The 16,092-nt window shown below is 48.6% G+C and overlaps 1 protein-coding gene and 1 long non-coding RNA gene across 10 annotated transcripts in view; one reads left to right on the forward strand and one right to left on the reverse strand.

Moving 5' to 3' along the window:
- Positions 1 to 1,277: 1,277 nt before the first annotated feature.
- On the reverse strand, positions 1,278 to 15,110 carry LOC103691204 (uncharacterized). Of its 2 annotated transcripts, none has more exons than XR_015652344.1 (5): positions 14,835 to 15,110; positions 3,606 to 3,709; positions 2,887 to 2,968; positions 2,640 to 2,738; positions 1,278 to 2,205 (listed from the first exon to the last, which is right to left on the reverse strand). It is a non-coding gene; the product is annotated as an uncharacterized LOC103691204 (long non-coding RNA). The 2 variants fall into 2 exon arrangements; XR_015652343.1 differs by having other exon boundaries at positions 1,301 to 2,205; positions 15,074 to 15,110.
- Positions 13,635 to 16,092, forward strand: part of Ampd3 (adenosine monophosphate deaminase 3) — a 44,928-nt gene continuing 42,470 nt past the window's right edge. For 2 of the 8 annotated variants that reach the window (XM_087626013.1, XM_087626270.1), the window contains exon 1: positions 13,635 to 13,836. Coding sequence is in view for 2 of the 8 variants with exons in the window: in NM_031544.2 (NP_113732.2) it covers positions 14,034 to 14,136 (103 nt within the window). In the remaining 6 variants the exon portion in view is untranslated. 8 annotated transcript variants of the gene reach the window in all.

Genomic DNA, 16,092 nt, shown 5'->3' on the forward strand with positions numbered 1-16,092 from the left:
TATCCCAGGACACTCACAGCTCCCCAGCTTTGGCATGCTATCTCTTCCTTAAAGAAAAGGTTTGATCAAAGCTCAAATTTTCTACTACCATTATGTCACTCTGGCTGGCCTAGAACTCACTCTGTAGCCCAGGCTGGTCTTTTTTTTTTTTTTTTTTTTTTTTGGTTCTTTTTTTCGGAGCTGGGGACTGAACCCAGGGCCTTGTGCTTCCTAGGTAAGCGCTCTACCACTGAGCTAAATCCCCAGCCCGCAGGCTGGTCTTAAATTCAGAGATCCATCTGCTTCTGCCTCCCAAGTGCTAAGATTAAAGGTATGTGTCACCATGCCCCAAAGCATGTTTTAAAAAGATAATTCACTTGTTTTCCATTTTTAAAAACACAACTTAAGGTCCCTTCTCTTGCCCTTCACTACCTATAGCACAGTAAAGCTGAGTCTAGTGGCAAGGGTGCAAGGGAGCTGGCCCTGAGGTCATTAGAGATGGAGAGTCACCCCTCATCTACTGTGGGGTAGCATGAGCAAGGAAGAGATTCCCTCCCTTGGCAGTGGGCGAGCTGCCCCTGAGGTCACGAGAGCTGAGGAGCTGGCCCGGCCCCTCACTGGCTGCAGCACTTGGGCAAACGGTCTTTGCATGCCATCTGGTCAGCACAGCAGAACTGGCCTGGTGGAGAAGGCACTAGTGAGCTGGCCCAGAGGATATGAAGGTAGGAGAGCTGGCCCTGCTCCTTGCCGGCTTTGACTTAGGCGAGCTAACCAGGGCAGTGCTGGAGAGCTCGCCCTGCGGGTACAGGAGCTGGCCAGCTGACAAACTCAGCTATCTTCCAGGCCCAGATCCAGGGCTCTGAATTAGCCCATACCTACACCTACCTTATGTATGAACTACTGGAATCTGAGAAGGAGCAGGCCCTACAGAACCAAAGCAGCAGGATCTCCATGGGCAACAACAACAATCCTAGAGAAGTTCCTGTGAGGATCGAGTGCTGACAATGTAGCAGAAGCCAGAAGCTTCGAAACAGAGTAATGACTCAAACTGAACACGTGAAGTAAAGATGTGTGGTCAACAGCTTTGGGGGCAGCCCTCTGCTCCTCCACCCTCTCAGAGGAGAAGGGCAGGGAATGCAGGGGAAAGGACTCTGTGGTGGGGGAACCGGGAGGAGAGGGGGCATCGATTGGGATGTAAAGTGAATAAATAAATTAATGAAAATAAAAGATGTGTGGACAAGAAGGTATACTGTGGGTCACACTGTGGCACATTACAGCTTCCAGGACAAGATTTTTTTTCCATCTTATTTTATTTTATTTTATGTTGCGGGGGAGGTTGCAAGGAGGGCAGATACAAAGGGGCAGGGAAATGAGTGGAATAGAAATTCATAAAGCGGGGCTGGGGATTTAGCTCAGTGGTAGAGCGCTTACCTAGGAAGCGCAAGGCCCTGGGTTCGGTCCCCAGCTCCGAAAAAAAGAACCAAAAAAAAAAAAAAAGAAATTCATAAAGCATTAATAAAGAGTTAAAAAGAACCCACAATTTAGGTCAGTCCTAAAGGGTTTAAGAATGATGTGCCGCCTATTTTTCTGTCAACTTGGCACAAGCTAGAGTAACACAGAAGAGTCTCGATTGGGAAAATGCTGCCTTACGGCAGGGTTGTAGGCAAACCTGTAGGGCATTTTCTTAATTGGTGGTTGACTGGGGAGGGTCCAGCCGTGGTGGGCCAGGTGCCACCCCTGGGCTGGTGGTCCTGGGTTCCATGAGAGAGCAGGTGAAGCAGGCCATGGGGAGCAAGCCAGTACTCAGCACCCCTCCATGGCCTCTGCATCAACTCCTGCCTCCGGGTTTCTGCCCTGTTTGAGTTCCTGTCCTGATTCCGATCATGAGCGGTGATGTAGAAGTGTAACCCAAGTAATAAACCCTTCCCCTCCCCCCCCCATGGTGTTTCATCATAGCAATAGCAACCCTAAGTAAGACAAAATGACTCACTGGAAAATTGGGTGGTGCAATTTCAGCTCCTGACAACTGGTCAGAAAGGAGGACATTACTGTTTCTGTGAGGTGACTACTCGGACAATGCTATCCCTTGTGTTAGGGTCACGATCCTGCTGGGAGAGCCTGGTAACCACAGGTTGTAGGTCCAGGTGCACTGGGGTGTGTCTGTACCAGCTGCGTGGAGCAGGCTACAGCCTACATGCAAAAGGCTCTAGGACAGTGGTTCTCAACCTGTGGGGAACACGGGTGTGTTATACATTACAGTTCAGAGCAGTAGCAAAATTACAGTTATAAAGTAGCAACGAAAATAACATTATGGCAGGGGTGCTCACCAGAGCACGGGGAGCTATATTAAAGGGTCGAGGCATTAGGAAGGTTGAGGACCACTGCTTTCGGGGCCCCTTGAAGACCGTAGATTGCAGGTATTACTTGTTTCAGTTCAGTCTCAGGGGAGGCAGCTGTAATGGTATGTGACGAAACTGAGGCAGTTCATGGAAAGTTCTATGGGAGCACATGGCCATGCTACTGTGTATTCCTTGTAAGAGTGACCACAGAAGACCGGGAAGCACTGGGGGAAGGGTTCTTGCTCCCCTCCCCACCCCTATGAAAGACTCTGGGAACTAGATTGGAAACAGCTGTGTAAGCCTCAAGCTGGGCTAACTTACACTGAACTGGGCCAGGAGGTCAAAGGCCTTCGCACTGGGCTGCTGTAGGAACTGTCTGCCACATCAATGCTCAGCCTGACTGGGTATCATTCACCTGGTCTGAAAAGGGAAAGGGAGTCAGAGGGCAAAGGTGGTGACCTTTAGAACTGTTCTGAGGTCCTCAGCAAGGAGGGTGAGGAAATGAGTGGGGCTGGTGGGTTCAGCTACAAGGTTGCAATGTGAGGAAGGAAAGGCTATTTTGACTTACGGGTCATGGACGAGAAGGCATGGCAGTGGGACCAGCTCCTGTCCACCGTGGTGGGAGGCTGCTTACTCATGGCTTTGGGAGCCTGGAAGTAAAACGGGGGTTGCTTGTACTCAGCTAATGCTCTGTTCTCTTCTTATTCATGGGCTCCAACCCTGGGAATGGGGCTGGCTACACTCTTGCCCTTTCAGTTAATATTCCTGGAAACATCCTCAGAGACCCAGCTTATTGACCCAGTCAAGTTGAGAGAATGAACCGTCACAGATACAGTGGTAGTATTAACAGACAGGCTGCTACAGAAAGGTCACAGCCCTGGGCCAGTCACCCCAGCTAGATCTATGGCATTTACTCTCTGGAGAAGGGCTAACAGAAGTCAGGTTCGGGGAGAACACAGGCAATTGTAGCAGGGGTGTATCTGACCCGGGAGCACTTTTATAAGTGACATCTCTATTACCACAATGGAAGCACTGAAGTGTGTACAAACAGCTCTGGGCCTGAGGGCTTCCCACACTGACTTCAGTGACTGCGAACATGGAAGGAATGCTTTGGTCAGAAGGAGCTGGAAACACACAGAAAATACCAGGGACCCTGGGGAGAGTGGGCAAGAGGAATTTAAAAACAGGTTTGTGAGAGATCTAATGAATGCTGGAGGGGTGACAGGGTATGGAAACATTGATTTCGGAACGGCGCTGCCTTGGAGCACTAAATGAGGGCTTGCTTACCCAGGCTCTGTAGTACTTCCTCTTAACAAAGCAAGAAATCCACACGCATCAAAACCCAGCTCCGACATCGGGGGCACAACAGAATGTCCAATCATCACAAACACCTGAGAGAAAGGAAATTCGACTTCGTGATGTGTGCATGCCTTGTCTCAGGGCCCTTGCGTGTGAACTTCTCCTGCCTGAGGCTATGCTCTTGTATGTTTGTTCATGGCTCTCTCCCTGTCATGGTTTGGAGTGACTGTTTATGAATGACGTGTCTCAATCATTAGCTGAAAACCATTACGAAGGCAAGGTCTACACACTCTCCCTTGCTCCTTTAGGTTCTAGTGGCAGACACGAGCTGAGTGCTCTGTAAATGTCTCCCAGATGATCATGTGTTTGAGGACCTTTCCAAGTGTTGGGTTAGACGGGCCTCCTCAGTAAGAGGGGATGAAGCATAGTGTCTGATAGCAAGGACTGTGGGACTCGAATCCTTCTACCATAGCCATAGTGGAAGGGAATGGTGATGCCACTATGGTCCCTCCATACCTCAGAGCTTCATGAGGAAGTGTAGAGAGGGCTTTGATCAATTCAGATCTTGCCTTCGAACCATGAGAGAGACACTCAGCTCCCTTTGATGTCCTTGAAGCTGCCAAATGGTTTCACTTGACTTTGGATCTTATGGTGGCTTCTGCAACTCTGCAGACATGATGGCACTCAGGTCTGCTGGGAGGAGCTGGGAGGTCCGAAGACAGCTAAACTGCACTGGGTTGATCTCCGTCTCTGCCTTCTTCAGTGTGAGACTCCAGGCCTGATGCAACCGAACGAGCCTTGGAACTCAATGGCAGTCATATTTGGGAAGGAAAATGCCTTGGTGGAGTTATTCATGAGAAAAGAAACACAAATGCCACTGGTTCACAGAGTAGTGAGTAGTGACATTTGGTCTGGAGCTGGGGACACTGCTCCATCAGTAAAGCACTGTCCATTCAAGCATATGGGTGTGAGTTTGATCTGCCAGGGCATATGTGAAAAGCCAAACACAGAACTCACTATGTTCCTGTTAACTGGGGATTTGGAGACAGGAGAATCCTTGGAGTTTCTGTCAAGCCAGTCCAGTCAAATTGGTGAGCTCTGGGAGTCTCACAAAACAAAACAAAACAAAACAAAACAAAACAAAACAAAACAAAACAACAACAACAAAAATAGGTGGAGAGACAGTGAGGAAGGGATCAGGCATTGGCACCAGCTTCTATTCACACACACACACACACACACACACACACACACGGTCCATGCTATCTGCCTCCAAATCTCTACCCCTCCTTTCTTCTTGCTCCATGGAACACAGCTGCAATGGCTAAAGGTTCCCCTGTTGACATTTCCAGAAGAAAAACTTCTGTTTGCTATGCGGTTGAGCAGAGCAATGGGCTAGAAGAAGCCTGGGGGTTTGTGGAGTGGTAGGCAGTTTCAACTCTTAACTAATAAAAGAAGCTTTTCTTTTCTTGTTTAGGCCATTATTGCAGGTCTGTTACTAACAACTGAAGCTAGCTGCCAAAGCTTATTGTGAAATACTAAATTGTTGACACACTGCATTTATTTAGAAAGGACGTGAGTTGGGCATGGTGGCGCAGTCCTTTAATACTCTGGAGGCAGAAGCAGGTGGATCTCTGAGTTCAAGGCCAGCTTGGTCTACGTAGAGATCCAGGACAGCCAGGGCTACCAATAAAGACCTTGTCTCAAGAAAAAGAAAGAAAGAAAAGAAGGAAGGAAGGAAGGAAGGAAAGAAGGAAGGAAGGAAGGAAGGAAGGAAGGAAGGAAGGAAGGAAGGAAGGAAGGAAAGAAGGAAGAAAGGCAGGAAGGCAGGAAGGCAGGCAGGCTTTTTATTTTGTCAGAGGTGAGGGGGACTTGAGCAGGGTTGAGCAAGAATTATCTGCAGTTTAAGGGGGACAGGAAATTTGCAAATGGTTGAGGTTGGGCTCCTCTTTTGGGAGCAGTTGACAGGTGACAGATGCCAATGAATCCTCATGTATTTACTTCTCTGTCCAAAGGACCCATCTGTTAGAGAAGCGGGAGTTATGGACCCTGTTGTTTACCGTGAGCTGTTAGGGTTTTTCCAGTACCCTCTGGGGTCTGAGGATCCAAGCCTGTGTCACAGAGACACTTGGGTCTTCATTCTTGATGTGTGCTCTTTCCCTGACTCTGCCTTCCTCTTCCCTGGCCTGGCCTGTTCAGACTGTGACTCTGCCAGCCTTGCATCCCTGCCCTGAAGGGTTATGGGAAGCAGCCATCTTCCCCGTACATGCTTAACAATTCAAAGAAGTAGTGGAATTCTGAAGTAACATTGGAGTTTCTTTTCAAGCTTTTGGCTTTTATGTTCTTTGTATTTGTGTTTTTGTTTTTTGTTTTTTTTTTTTCAGACAGAATGACACATGAGTCATAAAAGGATGTGAAGCTAATTTTCTTTCATAATTTTTTATTATATAAAAGCATATCTAAGGTAAGTTTGCCATTTTTAACCATTTTACACATGTAACTCGGCAGCACCTCTCAAACGGGGGGATTAGAAGAATGTGACCCTGCACCTGGGTTAATCAACACTGGGTCAAACTCAGGGCCATGTGCATGCTAACAGGCACTCTACCAACATCTTTAGCCCTTTTCACTTCAAATTCCTTTTTTAACCTGTAGAATACTTTATTAGTCATTTGGGAATTTCATACACACATACAATGTATTTTGGTCCTGTTCACCCCCACTCTTCCACCCAACTCCTTCTAGATCTGTCTCCAACTCTCCCACTCATGCCCCTCCCCTATTAAAATAACTATTGGGTTCAGTTTGTGCTGGGTTTGGAGCCGTCTACTTGTGCACAGCCAACCATCTAGGGTCCACAGTCTTAAAGAAGACTGGCTCTCCCCCTGCAGCCTTCAGCTTTCAATAGCAGCTAAGGAAGGGGTCAGAGCTAGTGAGCCCCTCCCTCCTTCATGCTGAAGTGTTGGCAGGCTGGGTCATATGCAGGTGACCACAGCTGCACTGAGTGTGTAAGTCACAAGGATCCTGTCATGTACAGAGGACCCTGGTTCTGGCTCTTAAAATCTTTCTGCCCTATTCCCAACCACATCAAATTCTGTTTGTTTGTTCATTCATTTGTTTGTTTTTGAGACAGAATTTCTCTGTGTAATAGGCCTGGCTGTCCTGGAACTCACTCTATAGAATAGGCTGGCTTCGAACTCAGAGACACACTTGCCTCTGCCTCTTGAGTGCTGGGTAGAAAGCATGTGCCACTGTCTGGCCACATCAAATTCTTTAGCTGACTGTTCTTCCCACAGGTGTTCTATTTCCTCAGGCTATACCCTCATTCCCGAAGGTTCAGGAGCTTGAGTCACATGCTTGTCCAGATGTCCTTGGTAGAAAGCTCAGTGTTATGGGTGTCTTGGGTGTTGACGGTACAAGGGGGACTGAGAGCCTTCTGGAGCCTGGCACACAAATGAGATGCAAATGCCGAATGACAGGACACTGACACACCTCTGTTTCCACTCAGCCTTCGTCTAGTTATTTGCTGAATGGCTGGATACACAGTTCCCAGCCAAGTAGCATAGGAAAGAGGATGGCCCAGGGTTGGGAGTGTTAGGAGGAATGCGGGGGATGGGTATGGCCTAATAGAAATATGTCTATGTGTGGTGTGCTGTGGTGTCTAGCCTGATCAACATGGCGAGCACGTCTCTAAGCAAAGGTCTTAGCCTTGTTTGAATTCTGTACACCTCCCTCTCCCTGTTTCCAAACATTATAAGGAACCACATTAGAATTAGAATCCCAGCTTTTCAACCACAAGGCAAGAGATGATGAAGACTGAGGACTGATGATTCAGGGCAGTTTTGAGAAAGGGCTAAATAAGCAGGGATGTTTGAGGTTGTGTTTCCTGTCTATGAAAAGCCAACCAACTTGCCAGAATCCAATTCTTTGTGTCACCTAGTTTGATTCTGGATTGAGTCTTCGAGGAACTCAGTGATAACAGGCCATTCTTGGAAGGGGAAAGGGCCCCCAATTCAATAAGATGCCATTTAATGGAAGAAGCCATGATTGTTAGGCACATTTTCCAAAGAGCATCATCACCAACTATGCTCTCAGATCAAGGAGAAGCACAGGCTGTGAGTTCAAATCCCCAGCCACTAACCTCCGTCAGTCAGTACAATCTGGAGAGAAATGAGGGACCTAAGCTCAAATATCTTCATCCCCAAGAGACCAAACAGAGTCCTCTTCTTCTCTCAGTCCTGGTCTCATGTGATACCAGTGAACCCCTCTCCATTCCCTGTCAAAACCCCAAGAATTGGTGCTTTGCGACCAGGTCGGGCTCTCCACACTACTGTCTAAAGTGCTTAGATTTTCTGTCCTCTTGATAGACCCCATCTCACAAAGCAGGAACTGGCTCTTTATAGAGTGAGGGGATTGTTCTGCCCTCTGCCAGTCAGATGCCAGCTTTTCTCCATGCAGTTGAAGTCCTCAGAAGGAATCAGTCTACAGCTGAAGTGTGTGGGTGTGGAGAAAAGCTTGCGCCTTGCCACACCACAGCATCTGGGTGAGCTGTGATGTCCTTCTATGGCAGGAGCCAACACCACTGCCCCGGGCGCTTTTCCCTTCAAACACTGTGTATTTCTGTGGTCCTGTCTCTTCCCCATTGTCAGACCATATGCCATGATTTCAAGCCATTCATTCCAATTAGAACCAGCCCCAGGCTGTCCTGGCTGAGAACTGACAGAAACTGGCCAGGTACATTTAAAGAGCAGAGCCCTTTCCCTGCAGCCTCCTTTGGGCTCTGGGTGTGCGGTTTGCCTCCTGGCACAGGAGTCTGCTTCCTGTGAGAGGAAGCAGAGAAACTAGGTATGTGGAAAGTGCCACACCCATCCTGAATCTGTACGGTTTTTGGCATGGCGACTGTCCAGAGGGGTGTGGTTAAGTGAGTAGCTCTTAGCATCTAAAATGGCTTCAGCAAGCTGTATCAGAAGCTCCTTCTGTTGGAGGTTCATGTCTCTGGCTTCATGTGCCCTTTAAGATGTCAAAAGGGGTCAGTGAGTGAGCAGTTCATTGGAGGAGAGGAGCCAGGGCGGCAGGGTGTCTTCCCTTGGGCTGCTGCTGGGGCAGGTAGGGGGACAGGTGTCTGGGGGAGGTGGCTATATTGGCAGAGACTGTCCAGGTAGTGTTCACTGAGACAATGAAAGAAAGGGGAAGAGTAAGTCAGTGGTCTTTAAAATGGGGTCTGCAGAACAATCCACCAAAATAGAGGGAAAATGGGAACTATGTACATATTTATTGTCTGTAAATTTCTCATGCCAATTTACTAAGTAGACCCACATAGGCATTCCTATTCAGCCCACAGTCTGGTGCCCACTGTACATAGGCAGGAAGGGAAGAGAGCTTGGGAGCCCTGTCCAGATGCTATTCAGTATAGGAGGAGGTCTTCCAAATGACTTTCCCAGGCAGTGGATTCTGCTGAAGCTGTTCTCATAAAAGGGTGAGTGGTTTGAAAACGTCCCTGCAAAGGCCTCGAGACAGATAATAATGCAAACAGCAGACTCAGAAAAATGACCGAGCTAAGAAGTTCCTAGCAGATGCCTGGCGTGTTCTTCCTTCTCCCTCTACCTCCCCAGCCCCCGGGATTCAGGCCTTGTGTAGATTAGACACACATTCTACCATGGTGCCCTGTCCTTGGCCATGGGAACCTTCTTTGAGGCTCTTACTTAAGAATAGAGGGCAAGATGTCAGGTGACTTTGTTCGAGAAAACAGCCACTCTGTTTGCCATGGCTAAAGTGACTGCATTGGCCCAGAGAGAAGACAGTTGCATATAAAGGGCATTATATTGAAACACACATGAAGGGGTTGGGGATTTAGCTCAGTGGTAGAGCGCTTGCCTAGCAAGCACAAGGCACTGGGTTCGGTCCTCAAAAAAAAAAAAAAAAAAAAAAAGAAAGAAAGAAAGAAAGAAACACACATGAAAAACACAGTGGAAAACTCAAATAAAGAAATTTGGAATACATGATGATATGTTGTGCAGGCTGGGTGTAGGCTCAGGTGTAAGTTGCTAACATATTTCATGTTGTTTTTCGCCATGTGTTTTAGTTAGGGTTTCTGTTGGGATGGTAAAAAGCCAGGTCCAAAAGCAGCTTAGGTAGGAAAGGGTTAACATTGTGTAGTTCATCATCTGGTCAGGTCAGGGCAGGGCAGGAGCTGAGTGTACAGGCTACAGGGAATGCTGCTTATCAGATTACTTCTTATGAGTTGCTCAGCCTGGTTTCTTAGAGCACCCAGGATGACCAGCCCAGGGGTGGCACCACCCATAGTGGGTAAGGCTCACCCATCAATCATTAATCAAGAAGAAAATGAGCCCTAGACTTGTTCACAGGCCAATCTTTTTTTTTTCTCCATCTTTATTAAATTGGGTATTTATTTACATTCTAATTGTTATTACCTTTTCCGGTTTCCAGGCCAACATCCCCCTAACCCCTCCCCCTCCCCTTCTACATGATTGTTCCCCTCCCACCCTCCCCCCATTACTGCCTTCCCCCCAACAATCACGTTCACTGGGGGTTCAGTCTTAGCAGGACCCAGGGCTTCCCCTTCCACTGGTGCTCTTACTAGGATATTCATTGCTACTTATGAGGTCAGAGTCCAGGGTCAGTCCATGTATAGTCTTTAGGTAGTGGCTTAGTCCCTGGAAGCTCTGGTTGCTTGGCATTGTTGTTCATATGGGGTCTCGAGCCCCTTCAAGCTCTTTCAGTCCTTTCTCTGAGTCCTTCAATGGGGGTCCCGTTCTCAGTTCAGTGGTTTGCTGCTGGCATTCGCCTATGTATTTGCTATATTCTGGCTGTGTCTCTCAGGAGAGATCTACACCTGGTTCCTGTCAGCCTGTACTTCTTTGCTTCATCCATCTTATCTAGTTTGGTGGCTGTATATGTATGGGCCACATGTGGGGCAGCCTCTTACAGGCCAATCTTATGGAGGAATAATAAGTTCCTCTTTCTAAGTTTCTGTCAGGTTGACAAAAACTAAGGAGCACACTACCCTTTTTTTCCCTGTTGACCCCACCCTTATCACCCTCCCTGATCCTACTCCCTATTTTTCAGATTCATGACTTGATTTTGTTCTGTGCTGCATTTAGTTTACAAGGGCATCTGCATGCCCATTGGGTTGAGGATATCCACTGGAGCCTGGTAGGGTCATCCATGGGGATAAAACTAAAGGGAGTGACACCTCCATTCCACGAATCTATCATGGGGAATAGTTCAGATGTGAGAGTCAAGGAATCCTGAGCTCCTGTTCCTTCCGTGCCTTTCTGTCGGAAGGGCCCTTCTAGGGCAACTCCAGGGCAGTGCACAATTGTCGAGAGATCCTGATTGCCCAGAAGATGCCAAGCTTCCTGACGCTAACATTTGCGAAGTCCTCTCTACTATAATAAGGATGTGTTCACAACAATGGACAACTTAGCCCATGGTGAGGGCTACCAGTACAACCCTGTCTGGGTTCTTGGGATCCATCACTCACCCTTCTCTGCCACAATAAAGTGGAAGGGGGGGGGGGACATGGGACATGAACGATGACACAGCATGTCAGTAACATGATTAAGAAACACCCTTAAAACATGGTGGGAGCTTCACAGCACTTTATAGCTGAGGGAACACGGGAAGTCTTGGCTATTGCTCAGAAGTTCACTGACCATCTCGGGGCCAAGAACTTGGTAGCTATGGAATTTAGAGATGTGTCTTGTTAACACAAAGGGGAAACGATCCTAAATTTGCTGACCTCTGCTGACAATGACTGTTACAGGTGTGTTATGCAGAAGGGACACACACACACACACACACACACACACACACACACACACACACACACCCATCATCATCTTTCAAGTAAAGGGGGTATTTTTTAAAGGAGATGTTATAATAAATGAACCGTATGACAGAGGTTACTTTAGAAAGTAGCATTTGGACGGGTCCTGTTATGTGAGTACAAAGGCAAAATGAAATGTGTCAACTCCCCCTCTTTGTCACAATCTGCATGTATGTGTCAAAGCCAGAGGTTGTCTGGTGTCTTGCTCAATTGTTCCCACCTTCGTTTTTGAGACACAGTCCTCACTGAAGCTGGAGCTGGCGGAAAGTGTGCTCCAAAAGCATACTTTTAAAAAGCACAAAGCTTTTATCAATTCTTTGTGGATTTCACACCATGCACCCTGACCCCACTCATTTCCCCATCCCTCCATATCTGCCCTCTGCCCTTGCACTCCCCTCAAAGAATACAAACCAAACCAACCAAACAAAAAGAAAACATCTCACTGTGGAAGCTGTGATGTGTCACAGTGGGTACCACACTATACCCTTTTGCCCACCCATCTTTACTTGCAAATCTTCATTGCAATGAAACATTGGTCTGGTGCAAGGTCTCTGATTTCTGCTACACTATCAATGCTGGATCCTCTCCTGGACTCCTCTTTTTTTTTTTTTTTAATAATCTTATAGATTCACTATCTCAATTTTTCTTTTTTTTTTCTTTTTTTTTTCTTTTTTTTTTTTTCCCCGGGGCTGGGGACCGAACCCAGGACCCTGCGCTTCCTAGGTAAGCGCTCCACCACTGAGCCAAATCCCCAACCCCCACTATCTCAATTTTTAAAATATCCTATATATTAAAAATAGTTGCAAGAATAGTTGATACTCAGAACATTGATTTCATGGACAAAATCATTTTCCTGTGGCTCTTCACATTTACAAAATTGGGAGATGCTATTTGAGCAGAATTATAATTTAATAAGTGCAAAGACAGAATTCTGTTTATCTTTGTATATCTATCTTCTTAGGAAACAAATAACAGCCAGGGTCCTGGAGAGATGGCTCTGCAGTCAAGAGCACTTGTTCTTACAGAAGATCCAAGTTCTATTCCCAGCACCTGCACAGTGGCTTAGAACACCCATGATTCCAGCTGCAGGGGATTCGATGCCCTCTTTTGACCTCCTCATGCACCAGACACACAGGTATTCACAGACATACACAGGAGCAAAACATACATGCACATAAAATAAATAAATCTTAAAAAAACCCAAAAAACTAAGGTTCTGCAAACTAGCTAGCTTTTTGTTTTGTTTTGTTTGTATTTGTTTTTCTGAGACAGGGTTTCTCTGTAACAGAGCCCTGGCTGTCCTGAACTTGCTTTGTAGACCAGGCTGGCCTTGAACTCAAAGCTAGCTGCGTACCTCTGCCTCCTGAATTCTGGGATTAAAGGCATGCACCACCAAGCCTGGCCCAGCAAATGAGTGCAATCACATTTCTTTCACCAAGCAGATCATGGGCAACTTTAAAGCAAAAAGAAAAAAGATGCAGCATACTGTTCATTAAAAAGAAAACAATTTTCTGGGTTGATGGCATATGTCTTTAATCCAGCACTCTGGAGGTAGAAGGAAGGTCTATATCGCAAATTCCAGGTCAGCCAGGACTGCATAGTGAGATCCTGTCTTATTTTTTTATTTTTTTTTATTTTTTGGTTCTTTTTTTTCGGAGCTGGGGACCGAACCCAGGGCCTTGTGCTTCCTAGGTAAGCACTCTACCACTGAGCTAAATCCCCAGCCCCTTATTTTATTTTTTTAAATTATTGGTTCATCTTTATCACATTTTCAGCATTTTAAGTGTGCTGTGTAATATAGATTAGCAGTCATGTGTGTATCATTTATAAATATGTAGATTGCAAGTGCCAGGCTACGAAGTAGAAGAATAAAAGTTGGCGCTTAACCTTGGAACAGTTGTGAAGTGAGTGATGACGCATAGTAGCAATAACTCCGTGAAAGATACACAAGTCAAAGGTGGCTCCATGGACCTGGCTTAAAGTGCGGGCGCATGGGTGAGGTCACTGGTCAAGACTGGTAGAAACACAGGCAGGCAATTTAGGAGTTGGGCCTAGGACTCTGGTTGAGATGCACCTGCTGCTCTAGAGTATTCTGGGCCTTAGACGGAGTTTAATAGCTACCAGCAGGCAGGAGGCTATTAAAACCACCTGGATGGCCTGGCTTCTCTGAGTTAGCTCCAGAAATGACCCAGGGAGCTGGCATCCTGAGACTCCTAGGAGCAGGAGCAGCATAATGGAAACCCAGGCCATAGAAGCTAAGAAACCGGTCACCCAAGTTTGTGGAAACACGCCATGGCAGGCACCCCGGTGCTAACTTTGGGAGCTGTGTTCCAGGAAGGAAGGCGTGGTCAGCTGCAGTGCTGGGAAGAGGTGAGCAAGGGTGCACAGAAAGCTCTCGCTGGCCTTGGCAACTCAGAGGTCATTCCGGACTTTGAGGGGCTGGCATAGAAACCAGACCGCAGAAGACTGGTGAACAAGGGAGTGTGTGTGTGTGTGTGTGTGTGTGTGTGTGTGTGTGTGTGTGTGTGTGTGTGTGTGTGTGTGTGTGTGTGTGTGTGTGTGTGTACATGCGCGCGCCCGTGTGTGTTGGGAGGGGCGGGAAGGTGATTCAAGGGACCAGTTCAACACCTGGAGAACACCAACGCTTGCTGGTCGGTTTAGCTACCAAGAGTAAGTGTCCTGGAGGGGATCAAGCCTCTAGAATCTCGTTTTGGGGAAAGTACTGGTGGGAAGGGGAGGAGGAGGTGAGCAAACACCTTGGGGCGCGGCGGCTTTGCAGCTGGGTTGCTGGTAAGGAGGCTCAGAGCGGGTACCCCTGCTGGCATCTGACCCCAGACTGTGTCGCGGCCCCGCGGAGCCGGGTTGGAGCCGGGCTCGCTTCCGGCCGAGGACAGGGAGGCCACCGCGCCCGGGTGCTTAGGTTTCCTGCTGGCAGCTCGGCCCAGCGCCTCGGGTAACTGCGGGTCTTCCAGGTAGTGCGCGATTCCGCTGCGCAGGCTCTCTGCCCGGCCACTCGGCCCTGCCGCACAGCGCTCAGCTCGGTCCCCACCATCCGCGGGCTCCTGCGGGGCGGGCACGGGCTGCGAGAGCGGCCTGGTCCGGTCCAGCTTCGGGTACCGGGCCGCGCAGGCGCCAGTGCGCTGCTGCCGCTGCCCAGTGCGCCCTGCCCGGCGCCGCACCTGCGCTCCAGCCCGGCAGCCGCCCCCCCACCCATGGCCCTGCCCTCCGAACCTGGTGAGTGCGCACCATGCTGCACCGCTGACCTTGGGCCGGCGCCCTGCGTCCAGTCCCCTCTGTGCTCAGAGACCCGAACCTCCGCAGCTCGCACCCCTAGATCCTGTTCCCGGTCCCGTGATGCCTTTACCTACCCAGCGGTGGCCTGGGCTCCAGAGGCCTCTGGTCAGCCTGCAGCATCTCTGGTTCCTGGCTTAGAGGAGATTCTCAAGATTTAGGGAAATTAAAGGAACCTGGGCGTGCTGGCTTTTGAGCTCCTGGACAAGTTTCTAGGTGTCGGAGCCTCGTAGGATGTGTTGGGCTGGGGTGAACTTCTACGTGGAGGCAGAGGTATGGACGGGATAACGAGTCCGTTTGAAGCCCCCTTTCTTACCTCTGCTGTCACTGGGAGGAGTACAGCCTTGTGCTCTAGTAGGTTGGTTCCGCCCTTGAACTTCCTGCAGCTGCTTTGAGAGCAGATCTGCTAATGGCTGGTCTAGGCTGGCAGAGGCCTGTGATGCAAGATTGAGAGGCCCCGTAGTAGATGTTGTCTAACTGGAGTGTCCCCAAACTATATGTGGCTGGAAGCTTGTGAGAAATCGGGAAAGTTACTGAGTAAAGCTGACAGCAGTAGGCCCGGCATGGTCCTGAGCAGCTGTGGGCTGAGTCAGAACCCTCTGGGAAGAGGTGCTTCTCCTGGATACAAAGAGTCAATGCTGGTCGCGGAGGTGGAGCCTCTGAGCCAGGCTGACAGAGCCTCTGCCTGCTCAGACTCCATCATCGCCACCACCTCCGGGATAGTGTTGACTGCAGGTTGGGTGAATCGACCTGTCCCGGTTTCAACTTGGAAAGACTTGGCTTGCTCTGAAGAGGCTGGCAGTACCCTGCCCTCTAAGGTGGGTTGGTGTGAGGTTGATTTTTCAGGCCTATCTATCCTTAGCCCAGGCTCAGACCCGAAATCCTGGAGACAGGTGGATTGGCTCGCACCAGCATCATGTTCTTTGAGCTAAGAGGTTTGCTTTTCCTGTTCTAACTTTTGCTGAGTCCCTCTTCAGCTGGCCTCTGAGTCAATCCCAGATCTTGGCAGTATCTTGGGCAAGTGGAATGTAGGCTTAGAATTAGGTTGGGATATACTTTTCTCTCCCAAAGCAGTTCAGTGGCCTGGTTCTGCTGCCCAAGTATATTACCTCCCATTTCCTCCATGTGCTGACTTCAGTTCTAGAAGACACAATGGCCTAGTCTTTTAATACACTGTGTGAGGAGCTGGTGAGGGCACAGGCTGACGGGTAGAATCCAGGACGCGCACAGTCACTGAGAAGTAGCATTGAGAGAGGAGATGACTTCTCCCCCTCCTGAGCCAGCCTCACATGTAAATATGGTTTCTGTCTCCCTGTCCCAGGTAGGAACTTGGGA

Source organism: Rattus norvegicus, chromosome 1 (assembly GCF_021556685.1).
Source record: "Rattus norvegicus strain SHRSP/BbbUtx chromosome 1, alternate assembly SHRSP_T2T, whole genome shotgun sequence".
NCBI classification, from domain to species: Eukaryota; Metazoa; Chordata; class Mammalia; order Rodentia; family Muridae; genus Rattus; species Rattus norvegicus.